The sequence below is a fragment of the Macrosteles quadrilineatus genome, unplaced genomic scaffold (genome assembly GCF_028750875.1).
Source record: "Macrosteles quadrilineatus isolate MER2022 unplaced genomic scaffold, UCM_ALF_1.0 Scaffold_2__2_contigs__length_208266976, whole genome shotgun sequence".
In the NCBI taxonomy this organism is placed as follows: domain Eukaryota; kingdom Metazoa; phylum Arthropoda; class Insecta; order Hemiptera; family Cicadellidae; genus Macrosteles; species Macrosteles quadrilineatus.
In genome coordinates this window covers 197,398,801-197,420,053 of record NW_026542595.1, presented here as the reverse complement: position 1 = coordinate 197,420,053, position 21,253 = coordinate 197,398,801, and the positions used below count along the sequence as shown (strand labels likewise).

Genomic DNA, 21,253 nt, shown 5'->3' with positions numbered 1-21,253 from the left:
TCAACCAGGACGTGATTGAGCGATGCGAACGAGATCATCTTGAAAATTAAACGTAACGGTACTTTCTTTCCATCGGTCTGTCTTAGGGGAAACCTATAACTTAGGCGATACGAAGTTCGCCGGGTCAGCTAGTATTCATATAAGTTTCAATTGTGTTTGATAGTTTAAAGAAATGCTGGACCATGGTACATTTTTACTTTTCCATAATTCAACACATGAAAAGTTATAAACAATACTGCACATTTTTTTTGTATTACAGAACATTTTCTTTTGGGAAATACAAGTTTAGTCTGATTTGAGATCCAACTCAAAAAGTATCTCTACGTATACCTTCAATTAACAACCAAGCCATTCACTTTTGTAAGGCCAGGTTCACACAAGCCACACATGTAGCTAACTGGTTATGACTCTATTTTGCTGCAGCCTGGTGAAATACCAGTTCACCAGAGAGATAATTCCGACTAGATCGCAAGGCGTAAGGGAGAAAGAAAACTTATTTTAAAGGTACCGTGTCTCAAACAATATACACTGTCACTGGGTAACATCACTCCTAGAATTAAATAATTATTGCTTGGTTATAAATATCTAATATATAAAATTCTCGTGTCACAGTGTTTGTCTGCAAACTCCTCCGGAACGACTTCACCGATCGTTATGAAATTTGGTGTGTAAATTCTGTAGGTATGCGAATCAGACGTAAACTATTTCCCGTTTCGAAATTCTTAAAAGGGCTCCGCCCCAGTGGCTCTGGAGTTTCCCATGTTAACCTTATGAGAAATGGAATTAATGAATCTTAACAGCTGTTTCAATTAAACAAGTTGGTTCAGTTCTATGATGTTCAATAGCATTAAAGTTACAAGGATTACCAACAGGGTGCAGCACTATTATTTCTTTTACATTTATGACAACAGGTAATTTGCAACCAAAAGGTGAGTGAGCGTAGCGAACGAACTTCAACCTGGAGGCGAGTGAGCGTAGCGAACGAGCTAACCTGAAGGCAAGTGAGCGCAGCGAACGAGCTCCAACCTAAAGGTGAGTGAGCGTAGCGAACGAGCTCCAACCCAAAGGTGAGTGAGCGTAGCGAACGAACTTCAACCAGGACGTGATTGAGCGATGCGAACGAGATCATCTTGAAAATTAAACGTAACGGTACTTTCTTTCCATCGGTCTGTATTAGGGGAAACCTTTAACTTAGGCGATACGAAGTTCGCCGGGTCAGCTAGTATAAAACTATAAAAGTTAATAAAAGTAGTTCCACTGTACATGTTGGGCTGTAATTTTCATGTGAATTCTGTTGGGAAACAAAACAGAAATGTACAACGCATTTACGTTTAAGATCACCTTTGTTGAAGCTTGGCGATTTAGCAAATACACGAAAGTGTTTCCCTCCAGCTGACCTGATGACATCAGAAATACTCCCAGGTTCAGATTTTACGTCAAGTTTGTCTTCTTTTGCACGCCTAAAGAAATTGCTGAACCCTTTTTCAATACTCTTGAACCATTTAAAATAATTCTTGATACCTAAAAAGTAAAAATCTGTATGTTGAAATTATATCTTTACACAGAAATGCAGAAAGGAAGACATTATTTACAAATAAACACAAATCAACCAACAAATTTGAGAATATCAGGTATTGAACAGGGTGAAAATATGCATTCAATTTATTGTACCTAATCAGTTTTAAGCAAAAAGTTATATTAAGACTTAACTAGAGGACCCATGCTGCTCCACAGCATTGAAATAAATATCATATCCAAGAAATAATCAAATTTTTTATTTTTTATTGAGTAATTCGGTATCTTGAACTTAACTGATTCAAACCATCAATAGCTCAAATTAAAGCCTATAATTGACTGATTATTTTGAGTCTAAAACATATAAAAACATAAACAATACTGGAGCTATTGATTTTTAATCATAGAAAAACCTTATAAAAAATAATTTGTATGTTGGTTGTTCACCTTGTGTTTGCTTGAAACTCGTCCGATTTGAATAGCTAATAGCTTAAATGAAATCTGGTATTTCACTGAATATTCTTAGGCCAAGATATATACGATTATATCATCATAACTGGTGATATACATCTTAAATTGAAGTAAGAATTCAAAAATAAATCAAATTTATTTTTTTGGTCGAGTAATACAGTAGCCTATATAACGATGCTTGATGTGAAATCTGTGAATGCATACCTTCAATTTGAGACCTCAATTATGAAAATTGGTCGGGTAGAATAGCCAAACGAAGTCGGAAAAGAAAAACCAATTTTTTTCATATATTAATATCAAAAATATACTTTACAATATGTATATTAAATAAAACAAAACGGTAGAGGTTGTGCTAATATTTCCCACGAGGAACTGAGTACAGCAACAGAAATTTTTACAAAAATAGTAATGGCTGACCAACAATAGTATGTAACTCAAGTTAAGTTGGTGAGGAAAATTAACTACTTCTCTCCCACATGATTCATGATACAGGTGATACATTGGTAATTCAATTGGTGTAAGGGGTAGAACAGTGCCTCACCTTTGTCTGAGCTTAGTGAATTTTCTCCAGCTGTCTTAAAGGCATTAGAGTTCAAAGTTTCAGAATCAACCATCTCTCCTTCTGCAGTATTGATTAAGTTTTTGTAAATTTTTTTTAAATGATTTGGAATTGACTTGTCGTATATATGAAGTTCATTGTACTGCATCAGTTGACCTAAAAAATATGTAATAAAGATAATAAGATATGGTTTTACAACCATACAGAACAAAACACATTCTTACATAGTATAATATAATAATAGTACTTTAAAAGAAAAACCCTAGATACTCGCGGGGGGGGGGTAAAAAACACCCGAACGTTCGAAATAAGGTGTACGGACCAGTTGTAGTTCAGTACCTTCAAGCTAGGGTGGAGGCTACCTATCAAACTGGTTTTCGTCAGTATCCCATAGGTCTCCAAGGGTGAGGGGTAAAGTGTTGTCAAAAATCTTCTGGGATATCCAGACACCCCGCGCGATCACTTGTGCATTAGTTGCAATTATATTGGGGTGTTTCAAAGTCCCCTTGCGATCACTAGTGTTTACTTGATAATATGTAATTTGCACTACCAAGTTTGTTGTGTTTTCATCTCCCCACGTGAATGTTTATCCTATACTCTAATATGAGCAATGTTTGCTTGTATGCTTGCTTGCTTGCTTGCAGAAAGATCTCGAAAACGGCTCCGACGATTTTCTTCAAATCTTGTAAATAGTCTATTTTTGGCCTAAAAACGAGTTTACTGCAGTTAGAACTGCCGACAAAAATCTAATTACGTGGAAAAATGAAACTGAAAGTCACATTTTTTTAACATTAGTCTTATGGGTTGCCAAGTAACCATGTTGGTTGAATTGAATAACAAGGAAAAAGTAAACAAAAGACTTGAAGTTGTAGCATGTGTTCATAATAAGCCAACTACCCACAGTATACTAGCAAAACAAATACAGTAAAAAAGGAAAAACATCACTTGTTAATATTGAGCAAAGATTATACTGAAGATTACTCGATACATTGTAGTCAAGGGTAGCAGTGCGAAGTCTGGGATCTGTTTATGACGATTAGATTAAGGTATCTGCAATCCTAAAATGCTATGGGAAGGGAAGGAAACAGGTCACGACGTTGAAAGTGGTGAAGGAAGTAGTAAAGGCAATCATAAAATGCTATGGGAATAAAGGGAAACAGGTCCGTGACGTAGGAAGTGATGAAGGAAGTAGCAAATGCGAGCAGTCCGGAGTGTGGGGACTGTTTATGACGATAAGATTACGGTACCTGCAATTGTAAAATACTATGGGAAGGGAGGGAAACAGGTCCGCGACGTAGGAAGTGGTGAAGGAAGTAGTCAAGGCAAGTAGTCCGGAGTGTGGAAACTGTTTATGACGATTAGATAAGGGTATGGGCAATCCTAAAATGCGATGGGAAGAAAGGGTAACAGGTCCGTGACGTAGGAAGTGGTGAAGGAAGTAGTCAAGGCGAGCTGTCTGGAGGGTGGGAACTGTTAATGATAATTAGATTAAGGTATTTGCAATCCTAAAATGCTATGGGAAGGGAGGAAAACCGGTCCGCAACGTAGGAAGTGGTGAAGGAAGTAGTCAAGGCGAGTAGTCCGGAGTGTGGGAACTGTTTATGTCGATTAGATTAAGGTATCTGCAATCCTGAAATGCTATGGGAAGGAAGGAAAACAGGTCCGCGACGTAGGAAGTGGTGAAGGAAGTAAGGCGAGCTGTCCGGAGTGTGAGAACTGTTTATGACGATTAGATTAAGGTATTTGCAATCTTAAAATGCTATGGGAAGGGAGGGAAACAGGTTTGCTACGTAGGAAGTGGTGAAGGAAGTAGTAAAGGCGAGTAGTCAGGAGCGTGGGAACTGTTTATGACGATTAGATTAAGGTGTCTGCAATTTTGAAATGCTATGGGAAGGGAGGAAAACAGGTCCGCTACGTTGGAAGTGGTGAAGTAAGTAGTCAAGGCGAGCTGTCTGGAGTTTGGGAACTGTTAATAATGATTAGATTAAGGTATCTACAATCCTTAAGTCCTATGGGAATTGAGGGAAACAGGTCCGTGACGTAGGAATTGCTGTAGGACGTAGTAAAGGTGAGCCGTGTGGAGTTTGGGAATGGATTTATGTATTTCCAATACTAAGACTGCTTTCAAAGTGAACCAGTGAATCAGAGGGATATGATTTTCCCCGAGCAAAGCTCGGTCCCCAGGTACTGTTTCTTAAAAAGTGCAAGTTGCTATACAAGGTAATTTTTTTTTCAATTAAAGGAAATTGTTTATTTACATTTATTTCAATAATAAACAAGTGTTTTTGACATGTAAATACATTTTTTCACAAAACTTGTGTGTATTATGATTTTCCCCAAAAATGCCGTATTTTTCGTAGTTAATTTTTTTGCAAAATGATACTTTTACCATCCACAGACATAATATCATCTTTTAAAAATTTTATATTTTCCGGGTAGTACATATGCTAGTTATTCAATATCAAACAATTTAATGACAAAATACATATTTTTTGTATACAAAAATGGTTTATATGCAAAACTTATATGCCAAATACACACACAAATTGCAGTTGGTAAAAAAAAATATTTTTTTACATTGAAAAACTTAAAATAAATAACTAACTCTTTCACATTAGAAACTGTATAAAGTAAACATAAATAATAATAAAAAACTTATCTACCAATTATTAGTGCCAATAAAATTTATATAAAATATAAAATAATGGGGTGTCAAAAACACCCAACGCGAGTACATACGTTAGTAAAACCCACGCGAATAGGTAAGGGTTAAATAAGGTCCAAAGACTAAAAAACTTACTTCAGTAAAAAAATGTAAATTAAGTTTTAATTTGTTGAGGCATGGTATAAGAATTGGTATTCAAATTGGGATCACATCATTTGTCCGAGTTTTCAACTGTCCGAGTTTGTTAAAAATTACAAAATATTTGAAAAATCATTTGTCCGAGTTTTCAACTGTCCGAGTTTTGATAAATAACTAATAATAATAAGATAAATCAACTGTCCGAGTTTTCATTTATCCGAGTTATTAAATTATTTTAAAAAATATCAAAATATCATTTGTCCGAGTTTTCAACTGTCCGAGTAGGGGCAACATCAAAATGTGACACTGCGCGCCGAGACTAGCGTGTCTAAAGCGCCAGTTCAGAAGTCGATGTGAACCCCTTCAGTGAAGGAGTCAGGCATCGTGCGAGCCGCGAGAGCCCCTCACGTCGAATTAAGAAAAATTATTTTATTTTTATATAAGACTAATTTTACAATTATTAATTATAAAATTAAACTCTCATTACCTAACACAACCAACCAAACTTGCTGATAATATAAAATACCCCCGCCATAATTATATTATCAGCAAGTTTGGTTGGTTGTGTTTGGTCATGACAGTTTAGTTTTATAATTAAAAATTGTAAAATTAGTCTTATAATAAAAATAATATAATTTTTCTTAAGTCGACGTGAGGGCCTCTCGCTGCTCGCACAATGCCTGACTTATTCACAGAAGGGGTTCACATCGACTTCTGAACAGGCGCTTTAGACACGCTAGTCTCAGAGCGCATTGTCACATTTTGATGTTGCCCCTACTCGGACAGTTGAAAACTCGAACAAATGATATTTTGACATTTTTTTTATAATTTAAAAACTCGGACAAATGAAAACTCGGACAGTTGATTTAACGAAATATTATTATTATTTAAACCATACTCGGACAGTTGAAAACTCGGACAAATGATTTTTCAAATATTTTGTAATTTTTAACAAACTCGGACAGTTGAAAACTCGGACAAATGAACCTCACCCTTCAAATTGTAATAGGATATAAAAATTATAAGATGTAACAAGTTTGGGACACAGGCAAACTTCACCATATTACACAACACAAAATATTACAAAATTAGATGAAGAAATTGGTTTGACTCTTACTCAGTTTGGTTATAAGTTCTAACTAAAACTTATGACACATATTCTTAGTTAAGTTATTATAAATACACTTCATTGTTGTAAAATTGTAATTTAGTTAAAAGTTGAGGTTCAAAGTTAAATTCCCAATATTTGCAGTATTGGCAGGTACATAGAACCACTATCATTGCTAGTTCTTGTTAATACGTTTGGTGTTTCCACCGTTGGACAAATACTAATAGAACACAAAATTATAAATGAACATTTCAACATCGCATTCGTTTGTTTTAGTGAGTTGTCTGGAGACCCCCTCCACCAAAACCATAGTTATATTACAACATGGGTCAACATAACGGTTTGTGGTAGATTTTTGCACTTTTAACATACTACCATCAAGTGCTCAAAATGTCTGCCAAGTTGCCTTTTAAACAACAGCCAGATATTATTATTTTTATTCCTAGCTTTACCTTGGGATGAAACAAAAAAAAAAAAAACGGCACACGGAAGATTTCTCAGGTGCCGTTTGACGTCACTAACTGCTGACGTCACTTTGAGGGAACACCAATACCGCAACGATACGGTTTTGAGCCATCGGCCCCGGTGGTGTAGTGGATAGCGTGTCAGGCTTATAACCCGAATGTACCGGGTTCGAATCCCGCTGGTAGCACTAACTTTTTGTCAACAATTTTTTTTCATATCAGCAAGTTTGGTTGGTCTGGTTAGGTTATGACAGTTTAATTTTATAATTACAAAATTATAAAATTGAATTTTAGGCATTTATAATTTTATTTTATGAACAAAACTATTTTTTGGATTAGTAAACCTTCATTAGATTTTTTCATTATCAGCACGTTTGGTTGGTTTGGTTAGGTTATGACAGTTTAATTTAATAGAAGAATTATAAAATTTTCTGTTTCTTCAGACGCAGCAATTAGTGACGTCAAACGGCACCTGAGAAATCTTCCGTGTGTCCCACCGCACAAAAAATAAGGACCATTTTCCATGTAGTTCAATGTAGTTGAACTCATGGCCTACAACTTAAAGCCAAGGGGGATGTCTCTAATGTCAAAGGAAGAGGTAAGGAGAGAGGCTCTAGTTACTAACCGCACGTGGTAACTCCTCTTTTGAGGGTTGCGGATAAACCCTTGCATTTATTGATCGCGAGACCCAGAATGGCATTCACCTAGCATCCGATTTGGACAAGTCAGCTCCTTAAGTGCTCCATTGGGAGTTTAATGTAAATTACAAGCTAAATAGTATTAATCTGTGTTATTTGTATTGAATCACAATTATTCCTACCTGCTAGCTCCAGATCTTTAGGTTTGAGAGTGATGCACAAGAAGCTTTGTCCAAATTTCAGTCCAGTGTCAGGGTAGGTATATTTGTTATTGGTGCTGGATATATAGTTCGGAACACTGTGGACCATCCAGAATCCTCCTGTTTTGTCACCTGCCACTACACCCTTAGCGTGTCCTCCCCCTCGGTAAGATTCTTTTACAGTGGGGGGCTTGTCATTGTACATAAAGTATAACAGATTCCTCTTGTATTTCTCCTATAAATTGACAACTTGATAAGAACATCAACCTATGGGGTGTTAAGTAGTGGTTTGGTTTTTATTAACATTAAATACCATTTTAATCCTTTTGAGTCTTTGGGGGTTTTTATTGATTTAAATACACACATTTTACGGGTTTTTCTTATCTTACAAGCACAAGGATAAAAATTTCCATAAAATAAGTTTTAGGGGTGAACAAGCACACTGTAAGGATATGCAATAGTAGTAAAATGCCTAATTTTAAAAATAAATAAACGGTATCAGCATTCTGACACATACTTTCTCCCATAAGTTTGTCAACAACCTCATATCCAGAAATGGGATTTGTACAATTTTGTTCAGAATTTAAGGACTATAACATACTAAATTTTTATCAAAATTGTTCATGCCATTTTTGGGAAAATCCGATTTTCCGTTATTTTATGGGGGTTTTATGGGGAAAATAACATAATTTACAATAACTTTTGAACCGTAATTTTTACAGGAATGGGATTTGTGCCGTTTTGTTCAGAATATAAAGGACTATAACATACTACATTTTCATCAAAGTCGTTCGGGCCATTTTTGGGTAAATCCTAATTTGCCGTTATTTTATGGGGTTTTATGGGAAAATCCCCATTAAAAATAAAAATTTCTAAAAAATTAAAAAACTCAATATTGTAAGGACCATAACATACCATGTTAAATCAAAACCGGATTTTTTTCTAAAATCCTATTTTTTGTTATTTTATGGGATTTTTTATGGGAAAATAACATAATTTACCATAACTTTTGAACCGTAATTTTTACAGAACTGGGATTTGTACCATTTTGTTCAGAATTTAAAGGGATACAACATACTAAATTTTTATCAAAATCGTTCGGTCCATTTTTGAGAAAATTCAATTTTTCCGGTTTTTGATGGGTTTTTATGGGAAAATTCCCATTAAAAATCAAAATTTCAAAAAAATGAAAAAAAGGCCTGGAGATACCATGGATTAGAACCTACATACCAAATTTCATCGAAATCGGATCACAGGTGTAGTCTCTAGCTCTGTACACATCCAGTAACACAGACACACACAGACACACAGACACACAGACACACAGACACACAGACACACACACACACACACACAGACATCACTTCGAAAACCACTTTTTTGGGTCCAGGGGGACCCAAAACGAATATATCTACTCAAAACTCAAACTCGAAAATTTTGACAAAAACAATACTTTCTCCATATACTATGGTATAGGGGGAGAAAGTAAAAAGCAACCTATATATTCTGTCAACACCTAAGCTATCTACCGTTCAGGTTAAGGTTTGCACCCTTAGCATCTATTTTTGTTGAGCTTTGCTCACAGATAGATTCAAGGGTATATTACAAGGAGGGGAGTTAAAACAGAAGAATAAGACAAATTAGGTTTAAGTACCATGTATTAAACAGCGCTTGGGATTTTAAATAAACTCTGGAATACTTACAATTTCATCCATGCTTTAACTTCAGGATTACTGTATGACAACCCTGAGCATCTGGATTATCACACAGATACTGCCAGGGGAATCATCCTCAAGGATCTTGCTCCTTCTACTGCAGTAACACATGTGGTGGCCTACTATTTGTTCTAGTCAACACGCCCGTGCTAAAGGCTTGGTTTCTTTGAATCACGTAGCGTCACTGCGGGATGCGGGATGCGCGATTACGTAATCACGCAAAAGTCTGTTGCAGCTATTGCTACGGGGGTGTTTTCTCTGACTTCACGTGCGCAATTCTCTGTGATTCCTGCCAATTTAGTAATGCGTGATACCTTTGCGCGACGCACTGAAGTCTGGAATCCCAGACTTTTTGCCGTGGCACGCAGTAGTTATTCCCATCTGTTCATCTGTTGGTGACTGATAATTGTGTTGTTAATGAAACTGCAACTATGAAATCCAAGGTTTTTACTGCCAAGTTATATGAAAAGCTTTCTGTACTAGTTTCACCCAAAAGAACTACAAGAACAATGGAATCAAGAAGAATTGTTGACAGTTAATTGTGTCAAGCACAACATTTAAAACGGTGAAATAGGTTTTTTTAGCGAATTTCCCATATAGGGAATGAGCTATTACCGTAGTACTCATACTCATACTCAAAACAACTGTTTTGAAAGCATAAAAAATTCCCTAAACTTAGTTTCATTGTTCAATTAAATACCTGGTAATCAGAATTCTAAAACACCCTTCTTCTCCATGCCAAAGAGTCCTCATTTACTAAATTCAATAGTAAATTTTTTTCATTATCCTCTTCCTCCAGCAGCAAATGCTACGGCAACGAGTCTGACATCCATGTTGTCCATGGCTGAAGATATAATCACGTGCTGCAAGGATGGAGTCATAGAAAACACCCTTATTTTTTATCACGCACGCGTGATTACCGCGTATCACAAATCACGGATCACGCAATAACGCAGCGTGGTTCAGAGAAACCAAGGCTTAAGAGTTAAGGTTGATTCACACGCACCAGTTACGACAAGTCACAGTTCAGTCACTTCAGGCACGTCATAGTTAACAAAAATATTCTTTAATGGATTTTCTATTGCACTATCTACACTCATCCGTCGCATTTCCCTCAGTCGCTCTGCCGGCGTCCGTCAGTCAATTTCAGATTTCTTTTTACCAATATTTTTGGATTGTTGGGACGCCTAACGGACGTGTTTGAGGTTAGATGGTATTTTTTTTTATTTAAATCATAGATTTTTTTATTTTAATTAATGTTTGTAACAATCAACAAGGGACAATGCAAATGTGATAGAATATTGTGTTTTGTTTTAATTCAACATTTTTTACCGTAACAACACTGTAAATAAAATGACGGAAGAGAACCAAAAGACTGAGAAATTGCGGATGAAACTGAGGCTAAACTCTGACTGGTCTGTGACAGAACTGTACCGTAACTTATATGTGTGAATCGACCTTTATTCTATGGTTTAACTTTAACACACCAAGTCTGGGTATCACCTTACTCCATTTACCACTGAAGTCTGAGGTTTATGCCCACCTACCTGTAATTACTATGGACAGAGAGGTGCATAGTCCCCCACCCATCGTCACTATAGGCAGAGGCTCATATCATACCCCTGTGATATCATTGTAAGGTTTTACTGGGTTATGAGCCCATTGGGTCTTTTCTATGTAAATACTGATACTCTACTTAAGTTGATAAGCATATGCATATGCTTTAACACTTATAAATTATGCCCGCCTTGGCTGGTTGGTGACGGCATTATTGAGTATAAGGGATTGCATAGAACACTAGTATCGCTTCTTTTTATATTAGTAATATAGAGTAGGAGGACACGGATACATATGTTTTCTTTTATTTTAGTTAAATATCGGCCTCTTGTGTTAAAATAAATATCTAAATATATAAAAGGTAAAGCCCTCACTGACTGACTCACTCACTCACTCATCACTAATTCTCCCACTTCCCATTTACCTAGGAGGCTGAAATTCGGTACACCAATTCTTTGGGCATTAAATAGGAAAACTAAGTAGTTTGTATTCTGATCGGGCTTTCGAGCTCCACCCCAGTGGCCCTGGAGTTTCCCATGTTAACCTTATGATTTTTCATATTTAAAAGGAATTAATGAATCTTAACAGCTGTTTCAATTAAACAAGTTGGTTCTGTTCTATGATGTTCAATAGCATTAAAGTTACAAGGATTACCAACAGGGTGCAGCACCATCATTTTTTTAAATTTATGACAACAGCTAATTTGCGACCAAACGGTGAGTGAGCGTAGAGAACGAACTTCAATCTGAAGCAATCTGAAGGCAAGTGAGCGCAGCGAACGAGCTCCAACCTAAAGGTGAGTGAGCTTAGCGAACGAACTTCAACCAGGACGTGTTTGAGCCATGCGAATACTTATGAAGTTAAACGGGGCAAAGCCCGCGGGTACAGCTAGTATACTATAAAAGACATAAAAGGGCATAAACAAAAAATATAAAAAAAGATTTATGGTTTAAGTGTTCTGTTTGATCTTTTTTTATATATATATCCCACATCCACATCAACCGATCCCTGTGTGGGACAGCTTAACACATTCAATGCTGCTGTGAGATGACCGGGTGTTGCAAACATCTAATGCGCTACGTGGGCAATTGCACAAAAACGTTTAAATTTAGTTTCATCCAAAAGAGAGGCATATACTGTTTCCCAGTCGTTGTGGACATAGTTTTACAAGAACCCAACAGATAGCAGCACTAAACAATACTGCTTGCAGGCTCTCAGTTTTGTCAAATGGAGGAAAAAAACAGGGGTGAATTACCCGGATACACCATTAAAAAATACTACTACACAATGGTAAACAAGTAGTCAAGCACAATTTTGAGGATAGGTTCCTTCCACAATGCTACAGTAAATTCATTAACGTTATTTAATTGCATGTCATTAGATCCGATCCTACAACCCCACACTACAATAAATTTGTAACCCATCCTACCACCAACAAAGTAGTCGGATCAGAAAACAAACTATACCAGATTGAAGTATAACACTGGCACAATAAGCGGCAAGCGCAACAACGTCTCACGTCAGTGGCTAACCTCGCGTTTTAACAACAGTCTGAAAACGGCGCATTGACAAGGATACTCGTCGCACGCAACTGGAAAGCGCTAGCAGTGACGAGATTACTCGTCATGGGCAGTGAATGTGTTAACAAATCCATTTAAATGACCTTGAACTTTTGATTTCATTCACCCTCCTCATTATATGATCTATCTCAGCTCAATATACACCCTTGCCTGAACCTTGGTTCCCTACTAAGTACTCTGCCTCCGTTGGCAAAATAAATAGTGAACATCATAACACACCCTTCCATACACCACAAAAAACATACCTTATAATGTTTTCAACTGATTATAGATTGTACAATAAAGCAATATTTTAGAATTAAATATTAAACTGATAATTAAATTATTGTACTATAAATTACCTCATATAATGGACTGAACGTATTTCCAAGTAAGGTATCCTCAGCTTGTACTGACTTTTCAGAAAGTTTCCATTCAATTTTCCCTCTAGAGGTTATGTAAGCATAAGCCTTTCCATGTTTGACCGAATCATCATCATGATTTGGCAAACGAGGTAGTTTGTAAACGACAAACCTGTTCAAAACTAATATCAGTTTGTTTTCACCTCAGTTATGTTAAGAGAGTTATAAGATCTTAAAAATATCAATGCTGAAACTCACCAATTGTTTAAATTTACATAAAATTAAATTTAATTGCATTTTAAATTACTATGGTTTACGAATTGCGAGGTCATGAATAAAATAAATTAGAATTATAACAATATGTTCTTAGTGCTTCAGAGAAGTATTAGTATGACACTAGTAGAGAAGTATTAGATGATTAGTATCTAGAAGAAAAAAACATAACATCACTGTGGTCCAAGGCTATGTTGCCCTGACTAAAGCGCTGACTAAAGGTATTCAAACAGGTGTTAACAAAACAAACCTTACTACTTCAATTATTGTTTCCTCACATGGCCATTGTTAATCCTCTCAACTTAAAGGATGACTCTGTGATTAAATTGTGCTATTTTATCATTTTCCCCTTTGAAATTACATATCAAAATCCATATCAAAAGTTTTTAAAGCTCTTTTAAGGTTATTCTTGGTTTGTTGGTTACTCATTACTAAATTAAAACTATATTTGGAGATATAGCCTCTGGATCGTTATTGTACATAATTAAATCTAAAGCTTACCTTACGATCCAATTTATGGTGGAGACCTAGGTTTCTACGTCGAAACGTTATCGTCAGTCCTTTGTCTCACAGGTTAGCTAAACTTCTTGTTTGCCATCTCTTGCTTGAGATATTGTCGATTTAGTAATAATTTGTACACACATTGATCACATATAAATATTTACAAAGACATAAATGGAAACAACATAGATGCATGGCCATGATCTTCGTCTTTATAAAACCTAACCTCAAACCTAATGGAGGTTAGGTTTGATAAAGACGAAGATCATGGCCATGTATCTATGTTGTTTCCATTTATGTCTTTGTAAATATTTATATGTGATCAATGTGTGTACAAATTATTACCAAATCGACAATATCTCAAGCAAGAGATGGCAAACAAGAAGTTTAGTTAACCTATGAGACAAAGGACTGACGATAACGTTTCGACGTAGAAACCTAGGTCTCCACTTTATAATAAATTGAATCGTAAGGTAAGCCTTAGATTTAATTAAAACTATACACAATTACAAAAAAAAATGTGGAGATATATTTAGAGTTTTCATCAAAACCCATCTTAAGCTTCTGGTAACAACATATCAGGTAAATACAAAAACTAAAGTAAATAGCAAAGTAAAGCTTTTTTTAGTAGAGATGAGTTATATAACAGGATGAATACAGTAACAGGATTGTCACATAACAACTGTCATCAGGCTAGCCTGTTGCAACGAACTCCCTGTTATCACATCATCATCAGATCCGCCAAACGCTGTTTTAAGAAACCAATAATTAACATTGTTGATGAGTTTGCTGTTGCTAGTAAATGTTTAGGAACATCCAACACATTTAATAACAATCGCTGGGACACAACGCCCGTCAACAAGGTACTCTTGACAACGAACATTCGCAAACAAGCTCTCGGTAACGTTGCTGAAATAACATTATTAGGCAACCTGGTATTGGCGGGCGGAAAATTCTGCCGAACGTTGTGTTTCTGGGAAAAAACAATAGCTTACATCTCTACTTTTTTAAGTGGACACACAAGTAGAAAATGGCTGATTTAAGGACCAGCACACAAATAATTCACCCATTCTCTTGACAGCCACCCTCAACAATCAACATTTACTTTTTGTGGGACTCTTCCACCATATACTGACAAAGTTATGATTCATCAGACCCCAAGAGGGTCAGGATTTAAAACCCCAATCAAATTAATGATGTTGTGTTCTCGCTAGAGAGAAAACTATTTAGACCCCATTGATGCCCATTGATCAGATCAAATCGTCTCGCACTAGCAAACCAGGTCAACCAATAGCCCACAAGTGTTACAATACTTCTAAACTTTACTCGCAAGTTAAAAAATGTCATGTATAGCTTCAACTGTTATTTCATCATACTGTACGGAAAACGCCTGTTTTTAATTTTTGGGTAACTTCAAATAGGAAACAGAAAAAAAACATAAGGTAAATTTTTCGGTTCGCACACTTAATTTTTTTTTTTTAAACGCTGCTATCACGATATTTTGAGTTATGTTTGTAAACAACAGAATGTAAACATTGATGATGACTTTGTATAACCTCAAATTATGTGGTCTAATTTTGTAACGATTAGAAGGTTATTTCCACAGTATGATGAAAATAGTTGTTCATCAGACGGAGTGAAAGTGTCTTTTTGGTACTTTGTATCGTATTTCCAAGCTCGGCTGCACCGAGAAGAGCTACTTTTGCTTCTAGTGATGAAAACTACTATTGTTGCATTGTACTTGCATGTAACTTGTTAGTGGAAGTTTTGATGTTACTTTGACTTCCGATGTATCAGTTTGAGGAACTCAAATGATTAAAACTTAATCAAATACTGACAAAGAATTAAATTTTGATAATTATTAGTAGGGTTGGAGATTTTTATGTTTTTAACTTTATTAGTTGTTCACGAGTCAAATTCATGGAAAAGGTCAGATTCGATTAAAAGTTCAAAACCATTACAATTTTTTTAAGTTCTATCTGAATTTACTCTACATACCAGGCAACACTATGGTTTCTTTCATCGCGACATGTATGTTTTACTGAACAAACAAGCACAATAATTAGAGAAAAAACTAAAGTTACAGCTAAAAAACAAAAATCATCTTTCATTCTCAAGATGTAAGCAGCTCAGGATATTACAAGACCTCCACTAACTTGAACAAATCTAACATAACAAATACAAAATGGCGAACTCAGTTGATCGATAAACAAATTAAAAACTACTGCTAAGCTTAACGAATAAAACGTTGACATTAGTTATTGGTAGAGGTAATTGCTAATCATTATCCACAGTTGTTCACATGTAACATGCATTTTTTAAGTCTATTGCAATTTAAACGTAAGATTGTAACACATTTGGAGAATTTTGTGTTGTCAAAAATTTTTAAATTACGACTATTTTAAGAGGTAATCGTAAATTTCTATAAACAAACACACCAAGAAACTGTTGAGACGAGGAAGAGTAAAACCCCCAACTAACCCTAATAAAAAGAGCAAAGCCATTTTGGATTTTTTTACCAATAGTTGGAATTAAAGAGCTATTTCAATTTTTTAAAAATCTGTACTGTTTTTACAGTAAATAACTTGTAATACAGTAAAGAACTTTTTGTCAAATTTGAAGATACAAGCAGTCAAGCAACCATTGTGTTACGAGACAGGATATTTATTTATAGCCTCTAACTGGAGGCTCGAGTCCCAAAAACCATTTTGACCTTGGAGTAGTTGACCCCCCTTCCCTGCCCATCCTACAAGTCACGTTGTTTTTTTACTCTGGCGATAAGGTAATTGTAGATTGTATTATTACTAAAATAGCTAACAATTTTATGTATTGTCATTTTAACATATACAACTGTAAAAAAAGTATATTTCTTAAAATAAAATAAAATAATCAACAATCATCACCATAACAATGACTCAGGCCAAGCGAGGCCAACTACCTGTACCAAGGCAGAAAGTTCCCATTGTGTAGCTTATGCTTGTATACCAATTGATTTGAAATTTTTTTTATGTCTTTGGTTAATTGATAATTTTTTACTTTATTTAGTCACCTTTTGAGTACCAAAGGTATTTTGATTAGATTGGAGGCAAAAGTAACATAACAAATCTTCAACTTGTAGGTAAAACTGTGGCAAGTTAAGAATGTGCCCCATACTATAACCCCTTTTTTAGAAACAAACAGCCTGAAAAAAAGCAAAAGAAAAATCTGCAAATCTCCAAATAATTCTTGTGTAGGAATAATGCACCAAAATATTAGAGGACTTGCTACAAAGACGAACAGACTACACCATATTCTCAATGACACAAAACCAAGCATTCTAGTCTTGACTGAACACGGACTGAAAAAAACAGAGCTAGAAGCTACAAAAATTCCCGGCTACTCTTTAATTACCCACTTTAGTAGAGAAGAACATAAACTTGGAGGTGTTGCAATATATTCCAAGGAATCCCTTGCTGATACAGTATCAGCTATTAACATATCAAACACATGCCAGGAGTTAATTTTCGAAGCAGCAATGATTCGCATGCAGACAACAAAGAAAAAGGATATCTACATTCTGGGAATCTATAGACCACCAATCGAAAATGCAAGAATTGCCCTTGACCTCCTATCAGACACGCTAGAACTACAAGAAGTACACAAGAAAAACCTAATACTTATCGGTGACATAAATATCGACAGGCTCACCCAAGATTCCAAAAACACCATGCTGGAAGAAGAGTTAACCACACAAAACATCTGGAGATTTCCTCTAGAGGCCACCAGAATAACCCATGACACAGCCACTTCAATAGACTGTATATGCTCAAACATACCATGTGCGTATATTACTGGACAAGTTGTGCATACTGGTCTATCTGACCACACTGCGCAGCTGTGCCTGCTGAAAACACACCAAGAAGACACTTCCCAAAGATTTGTAATGAAAAGAAGCCTAAACAACACAAACCTAAACAATCTGAAGGCCCACCTCCATCTACAAAATTGGGAACATGTTTACTCTTCACCCAATCTTGAAACCTCCTACAACAAATTTCATAATATTCTTCAAACAGCACTGGATTATACATGCCCATTAAAGAAAACTAAAATTATTAAAAACAAAAAACATATGAAGTACTACGATCCTGAAGCAAAATACCTTAAAGAGAACTTTTTGAAAGCTCTGCAAAAGTTTGAGTTAACGAACAGAAATGAAGACAAATTAGAAATGATTAATAGAAAAAGGATATACGACATGAAACTAAGAAACCTAAAAATGTCCTCAACAGCTAGCTTCATAGAACAAGCTGACAACAAACCAAAAGCACTATGGCAAGTTATAAACAAGGAAAGGAAAGGAAAATGTGAAGAGAAAACCCTTGCAGAATTAGAAATAAATGGCAAACTCACAAACAACACAAAAGAAATGGCCGAACACTTCAACACATTCTTCTCAAATATAGCAGAAAATACCCTTGACCAAAACAGAGCAATCGTTATAGACCCTGAAACAGTGCTGAGTGGAGAGGAACCAGTCTGCCCAATACACCTTACCCTAACTTCAACATCCTATAAAGAAGTTAAAACGATAATAAACTCCCTAAAAGCCAAAACATCAAGTGGAATAGATGAGTTTTCCTCTAAGATGATAAAGCACTGCTCTCAAGAACTCATCTCTCCTCTGGTTTATCTTATAAATAAATCATTTAAAGAAGGCAAATTCCCATCCACCATAAAAGTCAGTAAAATATACCCCAAACATAAAAAAGGACCAACTGAAAATGCTCAAAACTACAGGCCCATTTCTCTCATCTCCAGTTTCTCTAAAATCATAGAAAAAATTGCTCTGGCTAGATTAATGGCACATCTTAATCATAACAAACTCTTAACTGACAACCAACATGGCTTTTGGAAGAATAAATCTACATCCTCAGCTATAACAGCACTAATTGAGTACGTCCTAGACCAGATAGAAAATGAACAATACATTTCCGCCATCTTCCTTGATTACAGTAAGGCTTTTGACTGCCTGGGCCACGACCTGATATGCAAGAAACTTGAAAGACTCGGTATAAGAAACTCTGCGCTAGAATGGTTCAAAAGCTACCTAACGGGACGTTCACAAGTCGTGGAACTGAAAAACTCATCAAATGAAGTCACAGAAAGTTTCAAATCTTCAAAAAGCAAGCTGACAAGAGGAGTTCCACAAGGCTCTGTATTAGGCCCGATTCTATTCATCTTATTGACTAATGACTTCCCCAAACAAATTGAGAGTGAAAATGCTGTTGCAATCATGTATGCAGATGACACAACCATTTTGATCAAGGACAATACAGCCCAAAGCCTTTACCTTAATTCAAAATCGATCTTAAATAAAGCTATCCTCTACTCAAAGAACAATGACTTAGCAATAAACCCCACAAAAACTACAACTCTGAATTTCAGTAAGAAAAAAGACATAGTCCCTCAATTAGAGGATGTAACAATAGAAAACTACACAAAATTTCTCGGTGTTATCCTTGATAACAAACTAACATGGAAAGAGCACATCAACCACCTAAGCAAAAAAATCAGTACTGGAATATATGTCGTCAGAAGGATAAACTACATAGGCGGACTCTCTGTGGCCAAAACAGCTTACTTCGCACTGGTAGAGTCGCATCTTAGATATGGCTTGACAGTGTGGGGAGGAACTTCAACAAAAAATATGAATCGAATTCTTGTCCTTCAAAAGAAAGCCATAAGAGCCCTCGCCAACCTTGTACCACCACAGACTTGCAGACTAGCATTCGTAAACCTAGGAATCCTCACAGTGGTGTCTCTCTACATACTTGAAACCATTAAGTATGTGAATGAAATAAACCCCCCAAGAAACCAAGACCTGCACCACTACAACACCCGTCATGGCTCCAAATTTGCACTACCAGTTCACCGAACAACTCTTTGGGAGAAAAAACCTTCCTACACCGGCTGCAAGCTGAGGAACCATCTACCTGACTACCTGAGAGACCTGACTGGCAACAAGCTACACCAGGAGCTGAAGAAGTGGCTAATCGCAAGACCCTTCTACTCAATAAAGGAATTTTATGAAAATTAACATGTACAATTCACTATTGTATTGACACTATTGTAATTCTTGACGAATTAACAATAAAGAATATTGTATTGTATTGTATTGTATTGTATGTCTTTACATATTTTTTTTACTAACATACCAGTCAACCGGATGGTTATTTTCATTCCTACACGGATGATTAACTGCACAAGCTGAAACTATTAACGTGAAAAAATAAATCCCATATCCAAATGACAGAAATCTTCTCTTCATTCTCTAAGATAACGAGAAGAAATGGACACACCTTCACAATTTTGTGCCAGAAAACAATAGGTGATTATTATCAATTTTAACCATCCAAAAAACAATGCTTCCATTGTTACATTTCTTGGCTATAAATTTGTACAATGCAAAGCTTTTACTGTGGAAAAGTAGATAACACTTTGATAGTTGATATAATTTAATAACGCTGTGATAAGTAATTGTAAGAGAAGGTTAGTTGCTCATTATAACCTATAAAACTCATTATAACCCCTCCTTGACGATTAAGGGGTTAATTTGTAGAACATGTTAGCTGCGGAATACATTTATGATGTGTGTTTGACACAACGTTGTTTTATATCATTTCACCCAATTTGGCCTATGTGGAATAAGCTATTACAGTAGACACCCTCTTAACAGACCTCACATTAACCGATAATCGGATTATCCGCCCTCGATCGTAAAATACAGTTTGTTATAACTGACCTTGCTTTAAGAGCAGTTCGGTTTAACCGCCGATTTCTAGGATTCTCGGCATTTCCGCTCCCACGCTCGGGGATGGGAACCGTACGCTTATCTCCACAGGATGTGACTAAGAATTAGTTATTTTGTATTTATCCAAAAAATTTATGTTTCTGAAAACTGCTGCCATTTTAGTAATAATACAATCTACAATTACCTTATCGGTTTTAACGGAGATACTAATAAATGAAACTGAGTATGTAGGGCTAAAAATAAATGATGCAAAAACCAAATTCATGATAGTAACAAGAGGAGAAGCTGGAAATAATGAAGAGTTTTTTCAAGTCAACAACCATGAATTCCAAAGAGTAAATAATTTCACCTATCTAGGCGTTCTACTATCTGACAAAAATACGGAAGACATGGAAATTCAGAATAGGATAAATTTAGCAAATAAGAGTTGGTACGCATGCAGTAAGCTAATGAAATCAAAACTTTTGACGAGAAAGACAAAAATTAGAATCTACAAAACTATAGTAAGACCTGTACTTTTATATGGAGGGGAAAATTGGATCCTGAGCAAGAACTCAGAAAAGAAAATAATAACTTTTGAGAACAAAGTTTTGAGAACTATATATGGGCCAGTATGTGAAGATGGAGTATGGAGAATCCGCCACAACCGGGAGAAGAAATAGAAGATTCTTCTCTTAGAAGAAATACGGGTTAAGAGTAGAAGATTAAGGTGGGTTGGCCATATCCTAAGGAGAA

General features: G+C 35.9%; 1 protein-coding gene across 2 annotated transcripts in view; it reads right to left on the bottom strand.

The window, feature by feature from the left end:
• The window catches only part of LOC128987219 (plancitoxin-1-like), a 43,399-nt gene extending 23,328 nt beyond the window's left edge, over positions 1-20,071 (bottom strand). The window contains exons 1-5 of one of the 2 annotated variants that reach the window (XM_054407968.1): positions 19,923-20,071; positions 12,952-13,123; positions 7,741-7,993; positions 2,528-2,701; positions 1,342-1,521 (exon numbers count right to left, since the gene is read on the bottom strand). In XM_054407968.1, coding sequence (XP_054263943.1) covers positions 1,342-1,521; positions 2,528-2,701; positions 7,741-7,993; positions 12,952-13,123; positions 19,923-20,035 — 892 coding nt within the window. In that variant the 5' untranslated portion in view covers positions 20,036-20,071. Of the gene's footprint in view, positions 1-1,341; positions 1,522-2,527; positions 2,702-7,740; positions 7,994-12,951; positions 13,124-15,723; positions 15,929-19,922 lie in introns of those variants that run through there. The other variant, XM_054407969.1, reaches the window with a different exon arrangement.
• Positions 20,072-21,253: the final 1,182 nt, after the last annotated feature.